The following is a 20,436-nucleotide window of genomic DNA, read 5'->3' as shown; positions in this document are numbered from 1 at the left end:
GAGCTTCCAGCTTGTAGGCATGGAGCTTCCAGCTTGTAGGACGTGGAGCTTCCAGCTTGTAGGCATGGAGCTTCCAGCTTGTAGGACGTGGAGCTTAGAGCTTGTAGGTGTCAAGCTTCCTGCTTATAGACGTGGAGCTTACAGCTTGTAGGACGTGGAGCTTCCAGCTTGTAGACGTGGAGCTTCCAGCTTGTAGGACGTGGAGCTTCCTGCTTGTAGGACGTGGAGCTTCCAGCTTGTAGGACGTGGAGCTCTCAGCTTGTAGGACGTGGAGCTTACAGCTTGTAGGACGTGGAGCTTCCAGCGTGTAGGACGTGGAGCTTCCAGCTTGTAGACGTGGAGCTTACAGCTTGTAGGACGTGGAGCTTACAGCTTGTAGGACGTGGAGCTTCCAGCTTGTAGGACGTGGAGCTTCCTGCTTGTAGGACGTGGAGCTTACAGCTTGGAGGACGTGGAGCTTACAGCTTGGAGGACGTGGAGCTCACAGCTTGTAGGACGTGGAGCTTCCAGCTTGTAGACGTGGAGCTTACAGCTTGTAGGACGTGGAGCTTATAGCTTGTAGGACGTGGAGCTTACAGCTTGTAGGACGTGGAGCTCTCAGCTTGTAGAACGTGGAGCTTACAGCTTGTAGGACGTGGAGCTTACAGCTTGTAGGACGTGGAGCTCTCAGCTTGTAGAACGTGGAGCTTACAGCTTGTAGGACGTGGAGCTTACAGCTTGGAGGACGTGGAGCTTACAGCGTGTAGGACGTGGAGCTTCCAGCTTGTAGGACGTGGACCTTCCTGCTTGTAGGACGTAGAGCTTCCAGCTTGTAGACGTGGAGCGCTCAGCTTGTAGGACGTGGAGCTTCCAGCTTGTAGGTGTTGAGCTTCCAGCTTGTATAGGACGTGGAGCTTCCAGCTTCTAGACGTGGAGCTTACAGCTTGTAGGACGTGGAGCTTCCAGCTTGTAGGACGACGCGACCCCGGTCCCTCTCAGGGACCCACCTTATATCCTCCAGGGTCGGGGCTGGCTCCGCCCTCGGCCCCGCCCACCTTCGCGAGCGTTCCAGCTCCCTCTAGAGAGCTCTCCCCGGACACGTGATCACCCCCTAGCCCCCCCCCCCTCCCCACCCCCACCTGTGGCCCTCTCTGTGGACACTCCGGATCACGTGTCTACGGGTGTCAGCCAGAGTTCCGTGGCCCGGGGCAACCCTGCCCCTGGGCCAACCCTGCCCCTGGGCTGATACTCTCCCGCTCCCCCGTGAGGGAGCCCGGGCACCGCGCGCCGTGCGCGGCGCCCGGGCTATCCCAGCGCTCGCTAAGCCCCAGCTGGGGCTGGTGCTACACCCGCCTACGGGGCGTACGCGATGACGGTGCATCGCGCGCCGCGCTGTAGTGAAGCCGGCATCACGCGGCAAACCAACCGGTAGGGTCGGTGACGTAGGAACATCGCACGCCACGACCCTTCCGGGCCGGCACCATACAGTGACATCCCCGATGTCACTACAAAAGTATGAAATAGGCGTGGTTTTACCATTTCTGCCAATGGAGCAGGAGCTTGTGTAAAGATGTTCAAACACCAAACAGAAACCTTTGGCAAAGAATCGAGTTACAGCATTTGCCACGCACGCGCATGCAAACAAAAAAAAGACATTGCTCCAATAGCATTTAATGGCACCGCCTTTAATGGCAATGTAACTAAAAAACTTGATTTGAAGTTTCCGTGACCGCGGTAATTACTCCTTGGTTCTGTCGGTAAAGTGATCTTTCTTTCTCCGTGATGACTTCACCGAAAGAACCAAAGCGTAACAATGTAACTGTCATATTCTTGGTTCTTTCGGTAAAGTCACCACGTAGAAGGGAAACAATAAAATAATAAAAATATAAAACAATAAAATTCTCACGACGTTTCGACTACAAAACAAGCAATCATCATCAGGTGTGAAAACCACAGCAAGACAATTTTCACACCTGATGATGATTGCTTCTTGTGTTGCAGTTGAAACGTCGTGAGAATTTTATTGTTTTAGATTTTTATTATTTTATTGTTTCCCTTCTACATGGTGGTGACTTTACCGAAAGAACCAAGAATATGATCTTTCTTTCTCCGTGATGACTTCACCGAAAGAACCAAAGAGTAACAATGTAACTGTCGTGTCATGTGCCATTGTATTTTAAACTGATTGGCCTACACCAGAGACAGCCTTCTTTAGAGCCCAGTCTCACCACCAGCGTCAGACCAGAGAACACCAAAAAGGGGAACAGCGCAAGGACCACGCCACCATCAGAGCATTCATATCTCGGGGTGAGCAGCTACAAAATGGGACCTTTTTGCCAGTATCATTTGATACAGGCAAAAAGGGCCCCATTTTATGATGTTGATGGTTGAGTCACCACTCTTCTTCCTCCTGACGCGGTTGTGTCTGCCGCCTTGACCACCTGAATGTGAAATCATCGTTATTGTTGTCTCCGTCATCTCCATCAGCGGCCGTACGAAAGAAGAGACTCAAATATACCCATAGAGATCCACTCATAGAGACCCACAGAGACGCATAGACCGAGAGACTGATAGACTCACAGAGACAGATAGAGACTCATGTAGACTGATAGACCCATAGATACTCATAGAGACACATAGACTGAGAGACTGATAGACTCACAGAGACACATAGAGACTCACGTAGACTGATAGACTCACAGAGACACACAGAGACCCAGAGAGACGCATAGACTGAGAGACTGATAGACTCACAGAGACAGATAAAGACTCACGTAGACTGATAGACCCACAGATACCCAGAGAGACACACAGAGACGCATAGACTGAGAGACTGAGAGACTCACAGAGACAGATAGAGACTCACGTAGACTGATAGACCCATAGATACCCAGAGAGACCCACAGAGATGCAGAGACTGATAGACTCACAGAGACACATAGAGACTCACGTAGACTGATAGACCCACAGATACCCAGAGAGACACACAGAGACGCATAGACTGAGAGACTGAGAGACTCACAGAGACACTTAGAGACTCACATAGACTGATAGACCCATAGATACCCAGAGAGACACATAGAGACGCATAGACTGATAGACTCACAGAGACGCATAGAGACTCACGCAGACTGATAGGCCCATAGATACCCAGAGAGACTCACAGAGACACATAGAGACTCACGTAGACTGATAGACCCATAGATACCCAGAGAGACACACAGAAACGCATAGACTGAGAGACTGATAGACTCACAGAAATCCATAGAGACTCACGTAGACTGATAGACCCAGAAAGACCCACGGACCTCCTTGCCAGTATCTAAGTATAAAAATGTAGGAATCTTTTACCCTTTCTGGCAATGAAGCAGCAAGGTTGCGTTAAGATGTTCAAACACCAAGCAGATAAAAAACTTTGGCAAGGAATAACGTTACGGCAATTAATCACGCACACGCACGCACAGTTGTTGTGAACATGCAAACACACACGCAACCGGTAATGTTGTAACGCAGTGCCTTTGAAACTGATTGGCCTGCACCAGACGCAGCAGCGTTCTTATTGGCCCAGTCTCACCACCAGTGTGAGACCAGAGAACACAGCCAGAAGGCGAACAGCGCAAGGACAATGCCACACGTGGCAGAGCATTCATATAGCTCGGGGTGAGCAGCAACATCACGGGAGCTTGTTTCTGCCAGTATCAAAGTGTAATGTTGCTGATGATGCTGCTGTTGCTGATGATGCTGATTATGCTGCTGATGCTGTTGCTGTTTATGCTGCTGCTGATGATGCTGCTGCTGTTTATGCTGTTGCTGCTGCTGCTGTTGCTGCTGTTGCTGATTATACTGTTGATGATGCTGTTGCTGATAATGATGCTGCTGATGATTCTGCTGCTGCTGATGATGCTGCTGATGACGATGCTGATGATGATGATTCTGATGATGATGATGCTGCTGCTGTGCGTAGCCTCTGATGGGTGTATCGAGCGGATGCCGGACACAGCCGCCTTTAGCCGCGACTATCAGAACAGAGCGGCCATCGTGAACTCTCACTCACAGGTGAGTCTCTGTGTGAGTCTCTGTGTGAGTCTCTGTGTGTGTCTCTGTGTGAGTCTCTGTGTGTCTCTGTGTGAGTCTCTGTGTGAGTCTCTGTGAGTCTCTGTGTGAGTCTCTGTGTGTGTCTCTGTGTGAGTCTCTGTGTGTCTAATGTGTCACTGTGTGAGTCTCTGTGAGTCTCTGTGTGAGTCTGTGTCTCTCTGTGAGTCTCTGTGTCTCTGTGTGAGTCTCTGTGTGTCTCTGTGTGAGTCTCTGTGTGAGTCTCTGTGAGTCTCTGTGTGAGTCTCTGTGTGTGTCTCTGTGTGAGTCTCTGTGTGAGTCTCTGTGTGAGTCTCTGTGTGAGTCTCTGTGTGAGTCTCTGTGTGTCTCTGTGTGAGTCTCTGTGTGAGTCTCTGTGTGTCTCTGTGTGAGTCTCTGTGAGTCTCATCTGTCACTGTGTGAGTCTCTGTGTGTCTCTGTGTGAGTCTCTGTGTGAGTCTCCATGTGTCTCTGTGTGTGTGTCTCTGTGTGTCTCTGTGTGAGTCTCTGTGTGTGTTTCTGTGTGAGTCACTGTGTGTCTCATCTGTCACTGTGTGAGTCTCTGTGTGTCTCTGTGTGAGCCTCTGTGTGAGTCTGTGTGAGTCTCTGTGTGTCTCTGTGTGAGTCTCTGTGTGTCTCTGTGTGTCTAATGTGTCACTGTGTGTGTCTCTGTGAGTCTCTGTGTGAGTCTGTGTGTCTCTGTGTGAGTCTCTGTGTCTCTGTGTGAGTCTCTGTGTGTCTAATGTGTCACTGTGTGAGTCTCTGTGAGTCTCTGTGTGAGTCTGTGTCTCTCTGTGAGTCTCTGTGTCTCTGTGTGAGTCTCTGTGTGTCTCTGTGTGTCTAATGTGTCACTGTGTGAGTCTCTGTGAGTCTCTGTGTGAGTCTGTGTGTCTCTGTGTGAGTCTCTGTGTCTCTGTGTGAGTCTCTGTGTGTCTAATGTGTCACTGTGTGAGTCTCTGTGAGTCTCTGTGTGAGTCTGTGTCTCTCTGTGAGTCTCTGTGTCTCTGTGTGAGTCTCTGTGTGTCTCTGTGTGAGTCTCTGTGTGAGTCTCTGTGAGTCTCTGTGTGAGTCTCTGTGTGTGTCTCTGTGTGAGTCTCTGTGTGAGTCTCTGTGTGAGTCTCTGTGTGAGTCTCTGTGTGAGTCTCTGTGTGTCTCTGTGTGAGTCTCTGTGTGAGTCTCTGTGTGTCTCTGTGTGAGTCTCTGTGAGTCTCATCTGTCACTGTGTGAGTCTCTGTGTGTCTCTGTGTGAGTCTCTGTGTGAGTCTCCATGTGTCTCTGTGTGTGTGTCTCTGTGTGTCTCTGTGTGAGTCTCTGTGTGTGTTTCTGTGTGAGTCACTGTGTGTCTCATCTGTCACTGTGTGAGTCTCTGTGTGTCTCTGTGTGAGCCTCTGTGTGAGTCTGTGTGAGTCTCTGTGTGTCTCTGTGTGAGTCTCTGTGTGTCTCTGTGTGTCTAATGTGTCACTGTGTGTGTCTCTGTGAGTCTCTGTGTGAGTCTGTGTGTCTCTGTGTGAGTCTCTGTGTCTCTGTGTGAGTCTCTGTGTGTCTAATGTGTCACTGTGTGAGTCTCTGTGAGTCTCTGTGTGAGTCTGTGTCTCTCTGTGAGTCTCTGTGTCTCTGTGTGAGTCTCTGTGTGTCTCTGTGTGTCTAATGTGTCACTGTGTGAGTCTCTGTGAGTCTCTGTGTGAGTCTGTGTGTCTCTGTGTGAGTCTCTGTGTCTCTGTGTGAGTCTCTGTGTGTCTAATGTGTCACTGTGTGAGTCTCTGTGAGTCTCTGTGTGAGTCTGTGTCTCTCTGTGAGTCTCTGTGTCTCTGTGTGAGTCTCTGTGTGTCTCTGTGTGTCTAATGTGTCACTGTGTGAGTCTCTGTGAGTCTCTGTGTGAGTCTCTGTGTGTCTCATGTGTCACTGTGTGAGTCTCTGTGTGTCTCTGTGTGAGTCTGTGTGTCTCTGTGTGAGTCTGTGTGTCTCTGTGTGAGTCTCTGTGTGTCTCTGTGTGTGTCTCTGTGTGAGTCTCTGTGTATCTCATGTGTCTCTGTGTGTCTCATGTATCACTGTGTGAGTCTCTGTGTGTCTCATCTGTCACTGTGTGAGTCTCTGTGTGTCTCATGTGTCTCTGTGAGCCTCTGTGTGAGTCTCTGTGTGTGTCTGTGTGTCACTGTGTGTCTCTGTGTGTCTCTGTGTGAGTCTCTGTGCGAGTCTCTGTGTGTCTCTGTGTGAGTCTGTCTCTGTGTGAGTCTGTGTGTCTCTGTGTGAGTCTGTGTGTCTCATCTGTCACTGTGTGAGTCTGCGTGAGTCTCTGTGTGAGTCTGTGTGTCTCGTTGTGTCTCTGTGTGAGTCTCTGTGTGTCTCATGTGTCACTGTGTGTGTCTCTGTGTGTCTCTGTGTGTCTCTGTGTGTCTCTGTGTGAGTCTCTGTGTGAGTCTCTGTGTGAATCTGTGTGTCTCATGTGTCACTGTGTGAGTCTGTGTGTGAGTCTCTGTGTGAGTCTGTGTGTGAGTCTCTGTGTCTCATGTGTCACTGTGTGAGTCTGTGTGTCTCTGTGTGAGTCTCTGTGTGAGTCTCTGTGTGAGTCTCTGTGTGTCTCATGTGTAACTGTGTGAGTCTCTGTGTGTCTCTGTGTGAGTTTCTGTGTGAGTCTCTGTGTGTCTCTGTGTGTCTCTGTGTGAGTCTGTGTGAGTCTGTGTGTGTCTCTGTGTGAGTCTCTGTGTGTGTCTCTGTGTGAGTCTCTGTGTGAGTCTCTGTGTGAGTCTCTGTGAGTCTCTGTGTGTCTCATCTGTCACTGTGTGAGTCTCTGTGTGTCTCTGTGTGTCTCTGTGTGAGTCTGTGTGTCTCTGTGTGAGTCTGTGTGTCTCTGTGTGAATCTGTGTGTCTCTGTCTGTCTCTGTGTGTCTCTGTGTGAGTCTGTGTGTCTCTGTGTGAGTCTGTGTGTCTCTGTGTGAATCTTTGTGTCTCTGTGTGTCTCTGTGTGTGTGTTTGTGTGAGCCTCTGATTGAGCCTCTGTGTAAGTCTCTGTGTGTCTCTGTGTCTCTGTGTGAATCTGTGTGTCTCTGTGGGAGTCTGTGCGTCTCTGTGTGAATCTGTGTGTCTCTGTGTGAGTCTGTGTGTCTCTGTGTGTGTCTTTGTGTGAGCCTCTGATTGAGCCTCTGTGTAAGTCTCTGTGTGAGTCTGTGTGTCTCTGTGTGTCTCTGTGTGTATCTGTGTGAGTCTGTGTGAGTCTGTGTGTCTCTGTATGTGTCTTTGTGTGAGCCTCTGATTGAGCCTCTGTGTAAGTCTCTGTGTGAGTCTTTGTGTGTCTCTGTATCTCTGTGTTTCTGTGCGTCTCTGTGTGTGTCTGTGTGAGTCTGTTTCTGTGTGAGTCTGTGTGAGTCTGTGTGTCTCTGTGTGAGTGTCTGTGTCTCTGTGTGAGTCTGTGCGTCTCTGTGTGTGTCTGTGTGAGTCTGTGTGAGTCTGTGTGTCTCTGTGTGAGTCTGTGTGTCTATGTGTGAGTCTGTCTGTGTCTCTGTGTGTGTCTGTGTGAGTCTGTGTGTGAGTCTGTGTGTGTCTGTGTGAGTCTGTGTGAGTCTGTGTGAGTCTGTGTGTCTCTGTGTGAGTCTCTGTGTGAGCCTCTGTGTGTGTCTGTGTGTGTCTGTGTGCGTCTGTCTCTGTGTGAGTCTGTCTCTGTGTGAGTCTGTGTCTCTGTGTGAGTCTGCGTGAGTCTGTGTGTCTCTGTGTGAGTCTGTGTGTCTCTGTCTCTGTGTGTCTCTGTGTGAGTCTGTGTGTCTCTGTGTGAGTCTGTGTGTCTCTGTGTGAATCTTTGTGTCTCTGTGTGTCTCTGTGTGTGTGTTTGTGTGAGCCTCTGATTGAGCCTCTGTGTAAGTCTCTGTGTGTCTCTGTGTCTCTGTGTGAATCTGTGTGTCTCTGTGGGAGTCTGTGCGTCTCTGTGTGAATCTGTGTGTCTCTGAGTGAGTCTGTGTGTCTCTGTGTGTGTCTTTGTGTGAGCCTCTGATTGAGCCTCTGTGTAAGTCTCTGTGTGAGTCTGTGTGTCTCTGTGTGTCTCTGTGTGTATCTGTGTGAGTCTGTGTGAGTCTGTGTGTCTCTGTATGTGTCTTTGTGTGAGCCTCTGATTGAGCCTCTGTGTAAGTCTCTGTGTGAGTCTTTGTGTGTCTCTGTATCTCTGTGTTTCTGTGCGTCTCTGTGTGTGTCTGTGTGAGTCTGTTTCTGTGTGAGTCTGTGAGTCTGTGTGTCTCTGTGTGAGTGTCTGTGTCTCTGTGTGAGTCTGTGCGTCTCTGTGTGTGTCTGTGTGAGTCTGTGTGAGTCTGTGTGTCTCTGTGTGAGTCTGTGTGTCTATGTGTGAGTCTGTCTGTGTCTCTGTGTGTGTCTGTGTGAGTCTGTGTGTGAGTCTGTGTGTGTCTGTGTGAGTCTGTGTGTCTCTGTGTGAGTCTCTGTGTGAGCCTCTGTGTGTGTCTGTGTGTGTCTGTGTGCGTCTGTCTCTGTGTGAGTCTGTCTCTGTGTGAGTCTGTGTCTCTGTGTGAGTCTGCGTGAGTCTATGTGTCTCTGTGTGAGTCTGTCTGTCTCTGTGTGTCTGTGAGTCTGTGTGAGTCTGTGTGAGTCTGTGTGTCTCTGTGTGTCTGTGTGAGTCTGTGTGTCTGTGTGAGTCTGTGTCTCTGTGTGAGTCTGTGTGAGTCTGTGTGTCTTTATGTGTCTCTGTGTGAGTCTGTGTGTCTCTGTGTGAGTCTGTGTGTCTTTGTCTGAGTCTGTGTGTCTCTGTGTGTCTCTGTGTGTATCTGTGTGAGTCTGTGTGAGTCTGTGTGTCTCTGTATGTGTCTTTGTGTGAGCCTCTGATTGAGCCTCTGTGTAAGTCTCTGTGTGAGTCTTTGTGTGTCTCTGTATCTCTGTGTTTCTGTGCGTCTCTGTGTGTGTCTGTGTGAGTCTGTTTCTGTGTGAGTCTGTGTGAGTCTGTGTGTCTCTGTGTGAGTGTCTGTGTCTCTGTGTGAGTCTGTGCGTCTCTGTGTGTGTCTGTGTGAGTCTGTGTGAGTCTGTGTGTCTCTGTGTGAGTCTGTGTGTCTATGTGTGAGTCTGTCTGTGTCTCTGTGTGTGTCTGTGTGAGTCTGTGTGTGAGTCTGTGTGTGTCTGTGTGAGTCTGTGTGAGTCTGTGTGAGTCTGTGTGTCTCTGTGTGAGTCTCTGTGTGAGCCTCTGTGTGTGTCTGTGTGTGTCTGTGTGCGTCTGTCTCTGTGTGAGTCTGTCTCTGTGTGAGTCTGTGTCTCTGTGTGAGTCTGCGTGAGTCTGTGTGTCTCTGTGTGAGTCTGTGTGTCTCTGTCTCTGTGTGTCTCTGTGTGAGTCTGTGTGTCTCTGTGTGAGTCTGTGTGTCTCTGTGTGAATCTTTGTGTCTCTGTGTGTCTCTGTGTGTGTGTTTGTGTGAGCCTCTGATTGAGCCTCTGTGTAAGTCTCTGTGTGTCTCTGTGTCTCTGTGTGAATCTGTGTGTCTCTGTGGGAGTCTGTGCGTCTCTGTGTGAATCTGTGTGTCTCTGAGTGAGTCTGTGTGTCTCTGTGTGTGTCTTTGTGTGAGCCTCTGATTGAGCCTCTGTGTAAGTCTCTGTGTGAGTCTGTGTGTCTCTGTCTCTGTGTGCCTCTGTGTGAGTCTGTGTGTCTCTGTGTGAGTCTGTGTGTCTCTGTGTGAATCTTTGTGTCTCTGTGTGTCTCTGTGTGTGTGTTTGTGTGAGCCTCTGATTGAGCCTCTGTGTAAGTCTCTGTGTGTCTCTGTGTCTCTGTGTGAATCTGTGTGTCTCTGTGGGAGTCTGTGCGTCTCTGTGTGAATCTGTGTGTCTCTGAGTGAGTCTGTGTGTCTCTGTGTGTGTCTTTGTGTGAGCCTCTGATTGAGCCTCTGTGTAAGTCTCTGTGTGAGTCTGTGTGTCTCTGTGTGTCTCTGTGTGTATCTGTGTGAGTCTGTGTGAGTCTGTGTGTCTCTGTATGTGTCTTTGTGTGAGCCTCTGATTGAGCCTCTGTGTAAGTCTCTGTGTGAGTCTTTGTGTGTCTCTGTATCTCTGTGTTTCTGTGCGTCTCTGTGTGTGTCTGTGTGAGTCTGTTTCTGTGTGAGTCTGTGAGTCTGTGTGTCTCTGTGTGAGTGTCTGTGTCTCTGTGTGAGTCTGTGCGTCTCTGTGTGTGTCTGTGTGAGTCTGTGTGAGTCTGTGTGTCTCTGTGTGAGTCTGTGTGTCTATGTGTGAGTCTGTCTGTGTCTCTGTGTGTGTCTGTGTGAGTCTGTGTGTGAGTCTGTGTGTGTCTGTGTGAGTCTGTGTGTCTCTGTGTGAGTCTCTGTGTGAGCCTCTGTGTGTGTCTGTGTGTGTCTGTGTGCGTCTGTCTCTGTGTGAGTCTGTCTCTGTGTGAGTCTGTGTCTCTGTGTGAGTCTGCGTGAGTCTATGTGTCTCTGTGTGAGTCTGTCTGTCTCTGTGTGTCTGTGAGTCTGTGTGAGTCTGTGTGAGTCTGTGTGTCTCTGTGTGTCTGTGTGAGTCTGTGTGTCTGTGTGAGTCTGTGTCTCTGTGTGAGTCTGTGTGAGTCTGTGTGTCTTTATGTGTCTCTGTGTGAGTCTGTGTGTCTCTGTGTGAGTCTGTGTGTCTTTGTCTGAGTCTGTGTGTTTCTGTGTGTGTCTGTGTGTGAGCCTCTGTTTGCGTCTCTGTATGAATCTGTGTGAGTCTGTGTGTATCTGTATGTGTCTGTATGTGTGTGTGAGTCTGTGTGTGAGTCTGTGTGTGAGTCTGTGTGTGTGTGTGTGTGAGTCTGTGTGTGAGTCTGTGTGTCTTTCTGTGAGTCTGTGTGAGTCTGTGTGTCTCTGTGTGTCTATGTGTCTCTGTGTGAGTCCGTGTGTCTCTGTGTGAGTCCGTGTGTCTCTGTGTCTATGTGTTTCTGTGTGAGTCTGTATGTCTCTTTGTGAGTCTGTCTGTCTCTGTGTGAGTCTGTGTGAGTCTGTGTGTCTCTGTGTGAGTCTGTGTGAGTCTGTGTGTCTTTATGTGTCTCTGTGTGAGTCTGTGTGTCTCTGTGTGAGTCTGTGTGTCTTTGTCTGAGTCTGTGTGTTTCTGTGTGTGTCTGTGTGTGAGCCTCTGTTTGCGTCTCTGTATGAATCTGTGTGAGTCTGTGTGTATCTGTATGTGTCTGTATGTGTGTGTGAGTCTGTGTGTGAGTCTGTGTGTGAGTCTGTGTGTGAGTCTGTGTGTCTTTCTGTGAGTCTGTGTGAGTCTGTGTGTCTCTGTGTGAGTCTGTGTGTCTCTGTGTGTCTATGTGTCTCTGTGTGAGTCTGTGTGTCTCTGTGTGAGTCCGTGTGTCTCTGTGTCTATGTGTTTCTGTGTGAGTCTGTATGTCTCTTTGTGAGTCTGTCTGTCTCTGTGTGAGTCTGTGTGAGTCTGTGTGTCTCTGTGTGAGTCTGTGTGTCTCTGTATGAGTCTGCGTGTATCTGTGTGAGTCTGTTTGTCTCTGTGTGAGTCTGTATGTCTCTGTGTCAGTCTGTGTGTCAGTCTGTGTGTCAGTCTGTGTGTCAGTCTGTGTGTCAGTCTGTGTGTCAGTCTGTGTGTCAGTATGTGTGTCAGTATGTGTGTCAGTATGTGTGTCAGTATGTGTGTCTGTGTGACTTTGTATGAGTTTTTGTGATCCCTCTGATTTTTCCCTGTTAGGTTCTGAAGAGGAATGACCCTTCCTCTGAGCTATTCCTGGAAGAGAGGGTAAGACACTAACACGACCCCTAACACTACCCCTAAAATTAACCCTACCCCTAACATTAACCCTACCCCTAACACTACCCATAACATTAACACTAGCCCTAACATTAACACTACCCCTAACATTAACCTTAACACTACCCCTAAAATTAACCCTACCCCTAACATTAACCTTACCCCTAACACTACCCATAACATTAACACTAGTTCTAACATTAACCTTACCCCTAACACTACCCATAACATTAACACTACCACTAACACGACCCCTAACACTGACCCTATCCCTAAAACTGACCCTCCTCCTAACGCTGCCCCTAGACATAGTACACCCACTCAATTTCTTACTCACTCATCCACTCACTTACCCGCTCACTTTCCTACTCACACACTCACTCACCCATCCATTCACCCCCTCGCTGACACTCATGCACCTCACGCTCTTACTCACTCACTCACCCATTGACCCCCCACTCACTCACCCACTCACACACTCACTCACCCATCCATTAACCCCCTCGCTGACACTCACTCACCTCACGCTCTTACTCACTCACCCATTTACCCACACACACACTCACTCACCCACTCACACACTCACCCATTTACCCACTCACTCACCCACTCACTCACTCACCTACTTACCCACTCACTCACACACTCACTCACCCATTTACCCACTCACTCACCCACTCACTCAATCACCCACTCACCCACTCACTCACACACTCACTCACCCATTTACCCGCTCCCTCACCCACTCACTCACTCACTCACCCACTCACTCACCCATTTACCCACTCACTCACTCATCCACTCACTCACTCGACCTCACCCTGTGTCTCACTCTCATCCGGTCTCTCTGTAACAGATGCTTCTCAACCCCTATCTGTCCGGGCAGAAGTTGGACAATGTGGTGGCCAAGAAGTCAGTGCCAGATTTCGCCGATGACTTGGATGAGTTTGATGATGGTGGTGATGATGGTGGTGATGACGATGGTGGAGATGGTGGTGGTGGTGGTGGTGATGATCGTGATGATGGTGGAGATGGTGGTGATGATGATGGTGGTAATGCTGGTGGTGATGATGGTGGTAATGCTGGTGGTGATGATGATGATGACGACGATGCTGGTGATGACGGTGGTAATGAGATGTGATTTGGATGGAGACAATGGAGATGGTGGTGGGAATGAGAGTGGAGGTGGTGATGGTGTTGATGGTATTTTGGTTGTTGTGTATTTACGCGTACATACAAACACACAGGCACACACACACAGACACACACACACAGATACACAGAGACAAAGACACACAAACAAACACACACACACACATACAAAGATCCCCCCGTATAGCCCTGTTGGGGCAAGTGCTGTTAGCGGGTAGCACCTAGGACATACAGGCACATATACATACAGTCTCACACACACACGGACATAAAGACATGCAGAGAAGTACATATGTACACACACAAAAGGACACACACAGACACACACAGACACACACACACAGGGACACACACACACACATACGCACATTTTGCCAAGATGATTATGAAACAGTTTTTCACTTTGGGCATATCTCTCTCACCTGGCGATGGCTCAGTGTAGCTGACACGGCCATGGTGAACTTCGCCGACACGGCCATCGTGAACCCACTCACTGACACGGCCATCGTGAACTTCACCGACACGGCCACCGTGAAACTCACCGACACGGCCACCGTGAACCTCACCGACACGTCCATCGTGAGCTTCACCGACACGGCCACCGTGAACCTCACTGACACGGCCACCGTGAACCTCACCGACACGGCCACCGTGAACCTCACCGACACGGCCATCGTGATCCTCACCGACACGGCCATCGTGAACCCACTCACTGACACGGCCACCGTGAACCTCACCGACACGGCCACCGTGAACCTCACCGACACGGCCACCGTGAACCTCACCGACACGGCCATCGTGATCCTCACCGACACGGCCATCGTGAACCCACTCACTGACACGGCCACCGTGAACCTCACCGACACGGCCACCGTGAACCTCACCGACACGGCCACCGTGAACCTCACCGACACGGCCATCGTGAGCTTCACCGACACGGCCATCGTGAACTTCACCGACACGGCCATCGTGAACTTCACCAACACGGCCACCGTGAACCTCACCGACACGGCCATCGTGAACTTCACCGACACGGCCATCGTGAACTTCACCAACACGGCCACCGTGATCCTCACTGACACGGCCATCGTGAGCTTCACCGACACGGCCATGGTGAACTTCGCCGACACGGCCATCGTGAACCCACTCACTGACACGGCCATCGTGAACTTCACCGACACGGCCACCGTGAAACTCACCGACACGGCCACCGTGAACCTCACCGACACGTCCATCGTGAGCTTCACCGACACGGCCACCGTGAACCTCACCGACACGTCCATCGTGAGCTTTACCGACACGGCCACCGTGAACCTCACCGACACGTCCATCGTGAGCTTCACCGACACGGCCACCGTGAACCTCACCGACACGGCCATCGTGAACCTCACCGACACGGCCACCGTGAACCTCACCGACACGGCCACCGTGAACCTCACCGACACGGCCATCGTGAGCTTCACCGACACGGCCACCGTGAACCTCACTGACACGGCCACCGTGAACCTCACCGACACGGCCACCGTGAACCTCACCGACACGGCCATCGTGATCCTCACCGACACGGCCATCGTGAGCTTCACCGACACGGCCACCGTGAACCTCACTGACACGGCCACCGTGAACCTCACCGACACGGCCACCGTGAACCTCACCGACACGGCCATCGTGATCCTCACCGACACGGCCATCGTGAGCTTCACCGACACGGCCATCGTGAACCCACTCACTGACACGGCCACCGTGAACCTCACCGACACGGCCACCGTGAACCTCACCGACACGGCCACCGTGAACCTCACCGACACGGCCACCGTGAACCTCACCGACACGGCCATCGTGAGCTTCACCGACACGGCCACCGTGAACCTCACCGACACGGCCACCGTGAACCTCACCGACACGGCCACCGTGAACCTCACCGACACGGCCATCGTGAGCTTCACCGACACGGCCATCGTGAGCTTCACCGACACGGCCATCGTGAACCTCACCGACACGGCCACCGTGAACCTCACCGACACGGCCATCGTGAGCTTCACCGACACGGCCATCGTGAACTTCACCGACATGGCCATCGTGAACTTCACCAACACGGCCACCGTGATCCTCACTGACACGGCCATCGTGAGCTTCACCGACACGGCCATCGTGAACCTCACCGACACGGCCATCGTGAGCTTCACCGACACGGCCACACTTCACCGACACGGCCATCGTGAACCTGAGAGAGAGAGAAGGACACGCCAGTAATTGTCTGTGAGTCTTTCTCTGTATTTGTTCGTGCTGAATAAACGAATTGTGCTCTGCAGGCCGTACGAGTGAGGTCGTTTTTTGCAGCAGCATCACCACCACCATTAGTGGCATCATCATCAGCATCAGCATCGTCATCAGCGGCATTATCACCAGAATCATCAGCATCATTAGCATTATCATCAGCATCATCAGCATCATTAGCATCAGCATCCTCAGCAGCAGCAGCATCATCATCACCATCAGCATCGGCATCATCACCAACAGCATCACCTGCAGCATCATCATCAGCAGCGGGAGTAACATCATCATCAACATTATCAACATAAGTAACAGCATCATCATCAAAATCATCAACATCATCAGCATCATCATCAAAATCATCATCAACATCAACATCATCAACAGCATCAACATCATCAACAGCATCAACATCATCAACAGCATCAACATCATCATCAAAATCATCATCATCAACATCATCAACATCATCAACAGCATCAACATCATCCTCAACATCATCATCAACATCATAAACAGCATCATCAACATAATCAAAATCATCAAAATCATCATCAACATCATTATCAACAGCATCAACATCATCATCAAAATCATCATCAAAATCATCAACATCATCAACATCATCATCAACAGCATCAACATCATCAACATCATCCTCAACATCATCAACATCATCATCAACATCATCATCATCAACATCATCATCAACATCATCATCAACATCATCATCAACATCATCATCAACAACATCATCAACATCATCAACAACATCATCATCAACAACATCAGCACCACCACCACAGTCCATGCACGCCGAGTGAAAGCGGTCTCGGAACAGGACGTGTGAACGTGCCCCCCCACAATTCACCACCACCACCACCAAAGATCCACCACCACCACCACACCACCACCACTCCACCACCACCACCACCAAAGATCCACCACCACCACCACACCACCACCACTCCATCACCACCACTCCACCACCACCAAAGATCCACCAAAGATCCACCACCACACCACCACCACTCCACCACCACCACTACTCCACCACCACCAAAGATCCACCACCACCACACCACCACCACTACCACCACCACCACCACTCCACCACCATACCACCACCACCACTCCACCACCATACCACCACCACCACTCCACCACCACTACTACCACCACCACCCCACCCCTCCCGTGTTGTCGCCTGTAACCGACTGAGTTGGGCAAGTGGCTGTTCGTAGCAGCAAAAGCAGCAGCAGCAGCGCCTCTGAAGGCTACCGGCCACTGTGGCAACACACAGAGTGGGTGGGTGTCACGCCCGTCCGCCTTTGTCTCCCCAGTGGCGACGTTTCACCACGCACGCCACGCCCAGGTACTCGTTCGAGGCTGAGTGTCCCCGCACTCTTACCTGTGGTTGGTGACGTCACCCTTCTCTCAACCCGGCTGGTGACGTCACCACAAACGCTAGCCTGGCGGTGACGTCACTTCTCACACCTGGTGGTGACGTCACCCACATCTCACACCTGGTGGCGACGTCACTTATCTCGCTCGCCTGGTGGGTGAGACGTCACGCCCTCTCCAACGTGTGCGTGACGTAACCCCTGCATCCGCTCCTGGTGGATGACGTCACACTCCTCTCACTCACCTGCCGGTGACGTCACCACCGGGTGTGGCTGCACGGCGCCTGTGACGTCACGCGGATGAGGTCACCTCGAGGTTGAGGCGAAGAGGGTGGGGGAAGGGCAAGCGGAGAGTGGGGGAGGGGAGAGGTTTAGAGTTGCTCAGTCTCTCTGTGTCTCTCTCAGTGGCTCTCTCTCTGTGTCTCTCTCAGTGTCTCCCTTAGTGTGTGTGTCTCTCTCTCAGTGTCTCTCTGTGTCTCTCGCAGTGTCTCTCTCTCTCTGGGAGTTGAGTCTCAGTCGCTCTGTCTCTCTCTCTCTGGGAGTTCAGTCTCTCTCTGTGTGTCTCTCTCTGGGAGTTCAGTCTCTCTCTGTCTCTCTCTCTCTCTGGGAGTTCAGTCTCAGTCTCTCTCTGTGTGTCTCTCTCTGGGAGTTCAGTCTCTCTCTCTGTGTCTCTCTCTCTCTCTGGGAGTTGGGTCTCTCTCTCTGGGAGTTGAGTCTCTCTCTGGGAGTTCAGTCTCTCTCTGTGTCTCTCTCTCTGTGTCTCTCTCTCTCTGTGTCTCTCTCTCTCTCTCTGGGTCTCACACCGAGTCGCTGGAGACTGCGCAGGGCGCAGTTTCCCGGCTCCGAGTCGCCATGAACGCCTCTCTGCTGCTGCTCCTCTCGGCGTGTCTAATCGGTGAGTGTGCGCGCGCGCGCACCCGGGGAGACAAAGGCGGCCGGGCGTGGTGTTGTCCATCCTCCTGCCCCCCTACTCTCCCCCTCTACTCTCCCTCTACCCCCCCCCTACTCCCCCTCCCCCTTCTCCTCCTCCTCCCCCCCTTCTCCTCCCCCTCCTACCCCCTATACCTACACACCTACATACAATGGTAGTAACTGTTGACTATATATACACCACACACCCTATATACAACAGAGTCAGTAGTATATACTGACTCCATATATACATGGACACCCTGCATACAAATAGTCAGTAGCATATCGATTGACTACACGTCAACACACCCTACAGTTTGTAGGTACCAGAGGTCTGTTTCTTAAGTAGATTTGTTTGCGAGCCACAACTTTACTCCTGCCAATTCCAAAAGTGTTGTACGGCATGTACACACTAAACACGGGGAACGGCTTTAGAAGTTGTATAAACTCTTGTAGATGTAGATGCCACTGGTTCTTCACGTTTTGTAGATGTAGATGCCACTGGTTCTTCACGTTCTGCAGATGTAGATGCCACTGGTTCTTCACGTTCTGTAGATGTAGATGCCACTGGTTCTTTACGTTCTGTAGATGTTATTTGCCACTGGTTCTTCACGTTCTACAGATGTAGATGCCACTGGTTCTTCACGTTCTGCAGATGTAGATGCCACTGGTTCTTCACGTTCTGCAGATGTAGATGCCACTGGTTCTTCAAGGTTTTGAGATGTAGATGTCACTGGTTCTTCACGTTCTGTAGATGTAGATGCCACTGGTTCTTCACGTTCTGCAGTTGTAGATGCCACTGGTTCTTCACGTTCTGCAGATGTAGATGCCACTGGTTCTTCACGTTCCGTAGATGTAGATGCTACTGGTTCTTCACGTTCTGTAGATGTAGATGCCACTGGTTCTTCACGTTCTACCGATGTAGATGCCACTGGTTCTTCACGTTCTGCAGATGTAGATGCCACTGGTTCTTCACGTTCTGTAGATGTAGATGCCACTGGTTCTTCACGTTCTGCAGATGTAGATGTCACTGGTTCTTCACGTTCTGCAGATGTAGATGCCACTGGTTCTTCACGTTCTGCAGATGTAGATGCCACTGGTTCTTCACGTTCTGTAGATGTAGATGCCACTGGTTCTTCACGTTCTGCAGATGTAGATGTCACTGGTTCTTCACGTTCTGCAGATGTAGATGCCACTGGTTCTTCACGTTCTGCAGATGTAGATGCCACTGGTTCTTCACGTTCTGCAGATGTAGATGCCACTGGTTCTTCACGTTCTGCAGATGTAGATGCCACTGGTTCTTCACGTTCTGCAGATGTAGATGCCACTGGTTCTTCAAGGTTTTAAGATGTAGATGTCACTGGTTCTTCACGTTCTGCAGATGTAGATGCCACTGGTTCTTCACGTTCTGTAGATGTAGATGCCACTGGTTTTTCACGTTCTGCAGATGTAGATGCCACTGTTTCTTCACGTTCTGCAGATAGATAGATAGAACCTTTATTGTCATTGTCACCAGTACAACGCAATTTAAAGTGCTCACCAGTCAGTGCATCATTCATAAACTTCAATAATTAAAACAAGAATTAAAAATAAAATAAAAGATAATCAATAAATTTTATATATAAAAACTGCCCAAGAATACCCACATACCCACATGAAGGTACATTTTGTCATTGCACATCCATATTTTACAGTCAATTGTAAACAGTGTTACTTAATAATAAATTAGCAGTATTGAGTGTGGTAATTGCTGTAGGATAAAAGCTGTGTTTGAATCTGCTCGTCCTTGCTTTGACTGATCTGAATCGTCTGCCTGACGGCAACAGCTCAAACAGAGAGTGTCCAGGGTGAGAAGAGTAATTTATAATGTTCTGCGCTTTTTCGATGCAACGGGAATTGTGTAGTTCTTCCAGTGTGGGGAGAGAGGGCACCCGGCGATTTTTTTTTTGGGCCGTGTTGATGACCCTCTGCAGCGCTTTCCTCTGAGCCACTGTACCATAACACAGATGCAGTATGTAAAGAATGCTCTCGATGGAGGCTCGGTAGAAGGACACCGGCAGTCTCCGCGTGATGTTATTCTTCCTGAGTATTCTCAGGAAGTAAAGTCTCTGCTGGGCCTTTTTCAGTAGCTCAGCGGCTCAGCGGTGTTGGCGCTCCAGGTCAGGCCCTCCTCCTCAATGTGGCACTCCCAGGAAGTGGAAGACCGCCACCCTCTTCCACGCAGTCCCCGAAACGTGCCCGTTTTCTTTCTCCTGTAGTCGATTACGAGCTCCTCGTTGGTCTTTGCGGTGTTAAGGAGGTAGGTTGTTGCCCCCTGCACCATGCCGTCAGCCGCTCCACCTCGTCCCTGTAGGGAAGACTCATCCCACCCCCAAACAGAAATGAGCCTCACCACTGTGGTGTCATCGGCAAAACTTCACAATGGTGTTGCTATGGTGGACGGGGGCACAGTCGTGTGTGTGTGTGTGTAGAGGGAGTAGAGCAGGGGGCTCGGTACACAGCCCTGGGGGGAGCCAGTACCGAGGCTCAGGGCTGCGGATGTATGACGGCCAACTCTGACCCTCTGTCTGCGGCCCGAGAGGAAGCTTTGTGTCCGCGTGCAGGTGGAATGTGGAGGCCCCGGGTCGCCCAGTTCCACCACCAGTTTGTGTGGTGGCAGGACGGTGCTGAACGCAGAACTGTAACACACGAAGAGCATCCGCGCACAGCTCCCCCGCCGCTCCGGTCGTGACAGACGGTGCAGCATGCGGTGCTGTGACCACGGCGTCCTCCGTGGACCGGTTCGCTCTGTAGGTCAAACCTGGTGGGGGTCAAGGCTTCGGCGGGGCAATGTTGGCAGTGATGCGACTCCGGACAAAGTTTTCCCAAAGCACTTTCATCGCCGCCGGCGTCAGCGCTGCCGGCCGGTAGTCGTTGAGGCTGGAAACGTGGTGGTGGGGGGGGGGGGGGG

At 50.9% G+C, this 20,436-nt stretch overlaps 3 protein-coding genes across 4 annotated transcripts in view; all 3 read left to right on the top strand.

The window, feature by feature from the left end:
* The window catches only part of LOC116938473 (uncharacterized), a gene marked incomplete at its 5' end in the record, with an annotated part of 29,899 nt that extends 16,874 nt beyond the window's left edge, over positions 1–13,025 (top strand). Inside the window, 3 exons of the mRNA XM_032945587.2 lie at positions 3,944–4,035; positions 11,686–11,733; positions 12,602–13,025. Coding sequence (XP_032801478.2) covers positions 3,944–4,035; positions 11,686–11,733; positions 12,602–12,886 — 425 coding nt within the window. The remainder of the gene's footprint in view (positions 1–3,943; positions 4,036–11,685; positions 11,734–12,601) is intronic.
* Positions 13,026–13,173: 148 nt separating this feature from the next.
* Positions 13,174–15,208, top strand: LOC142908010 (uncharacterized). Its single transcript, XM_076058144.1, has 2 exons — positions 13,174–13,386; positions 13,555–15,208. Exons 1-2 carry the CDS (start codon positions 13,174–13,176, stop codon positions 15,148–15,150), a joined length of 1,809 nt encoding a protein of 602 aa, XP_075914259.1. The 3' UTR covers positions 15,151–15,208.
* Positions 15,209–16,913: 1,705 nt separating this feature from the next.
* The window catches only part of LOC142908009 (coxsackievirus and adenovirus receptor homolog), a 63,640-nt gene continuing 60,117 nt past the window's right edge, over positions 16,914–20,436 (top strand). Inside the window, exon 1 of one of the 2 annotated variants that reach the window (XM_076058143.1) lies at positions 16,914–17,469. In XM_076058143.1, the coding sequence (XP_075914258.1) occupies positions 17,427–17,469 (43 nt within the window). In that variant the 5' untranslated portion in view covers positions 16,914–17,426. The remainder of the gene's footprint in view (positions 17,470–20,436) is intronic. The other variant, XM_076058142.1, reaches the window with a different exon arrangement.

The sequence above is a fragment of the Petromyzon marinus genome, assembly GCF_048934315.1.
Source record: "Petromyzon marinus isolate PM22_M1 ecotype Great Lakes invasive population chromosome 68 unlocalized genomic scaffold, UKy_Petmar_22M1.pri1.0 chr68_unloc.1, whole genome shotgun sequence".
NCBI classification, from domain to species: Eukaryota; Metazoa; Chordata; class Hyperoartia; order Petromyzontiformes; family Petromyzontidae; genus Petromyzon; species Petromyzon marinus.
This window is presented reverse-complemented; position numbering and strand designations above follow the sequence as displayed.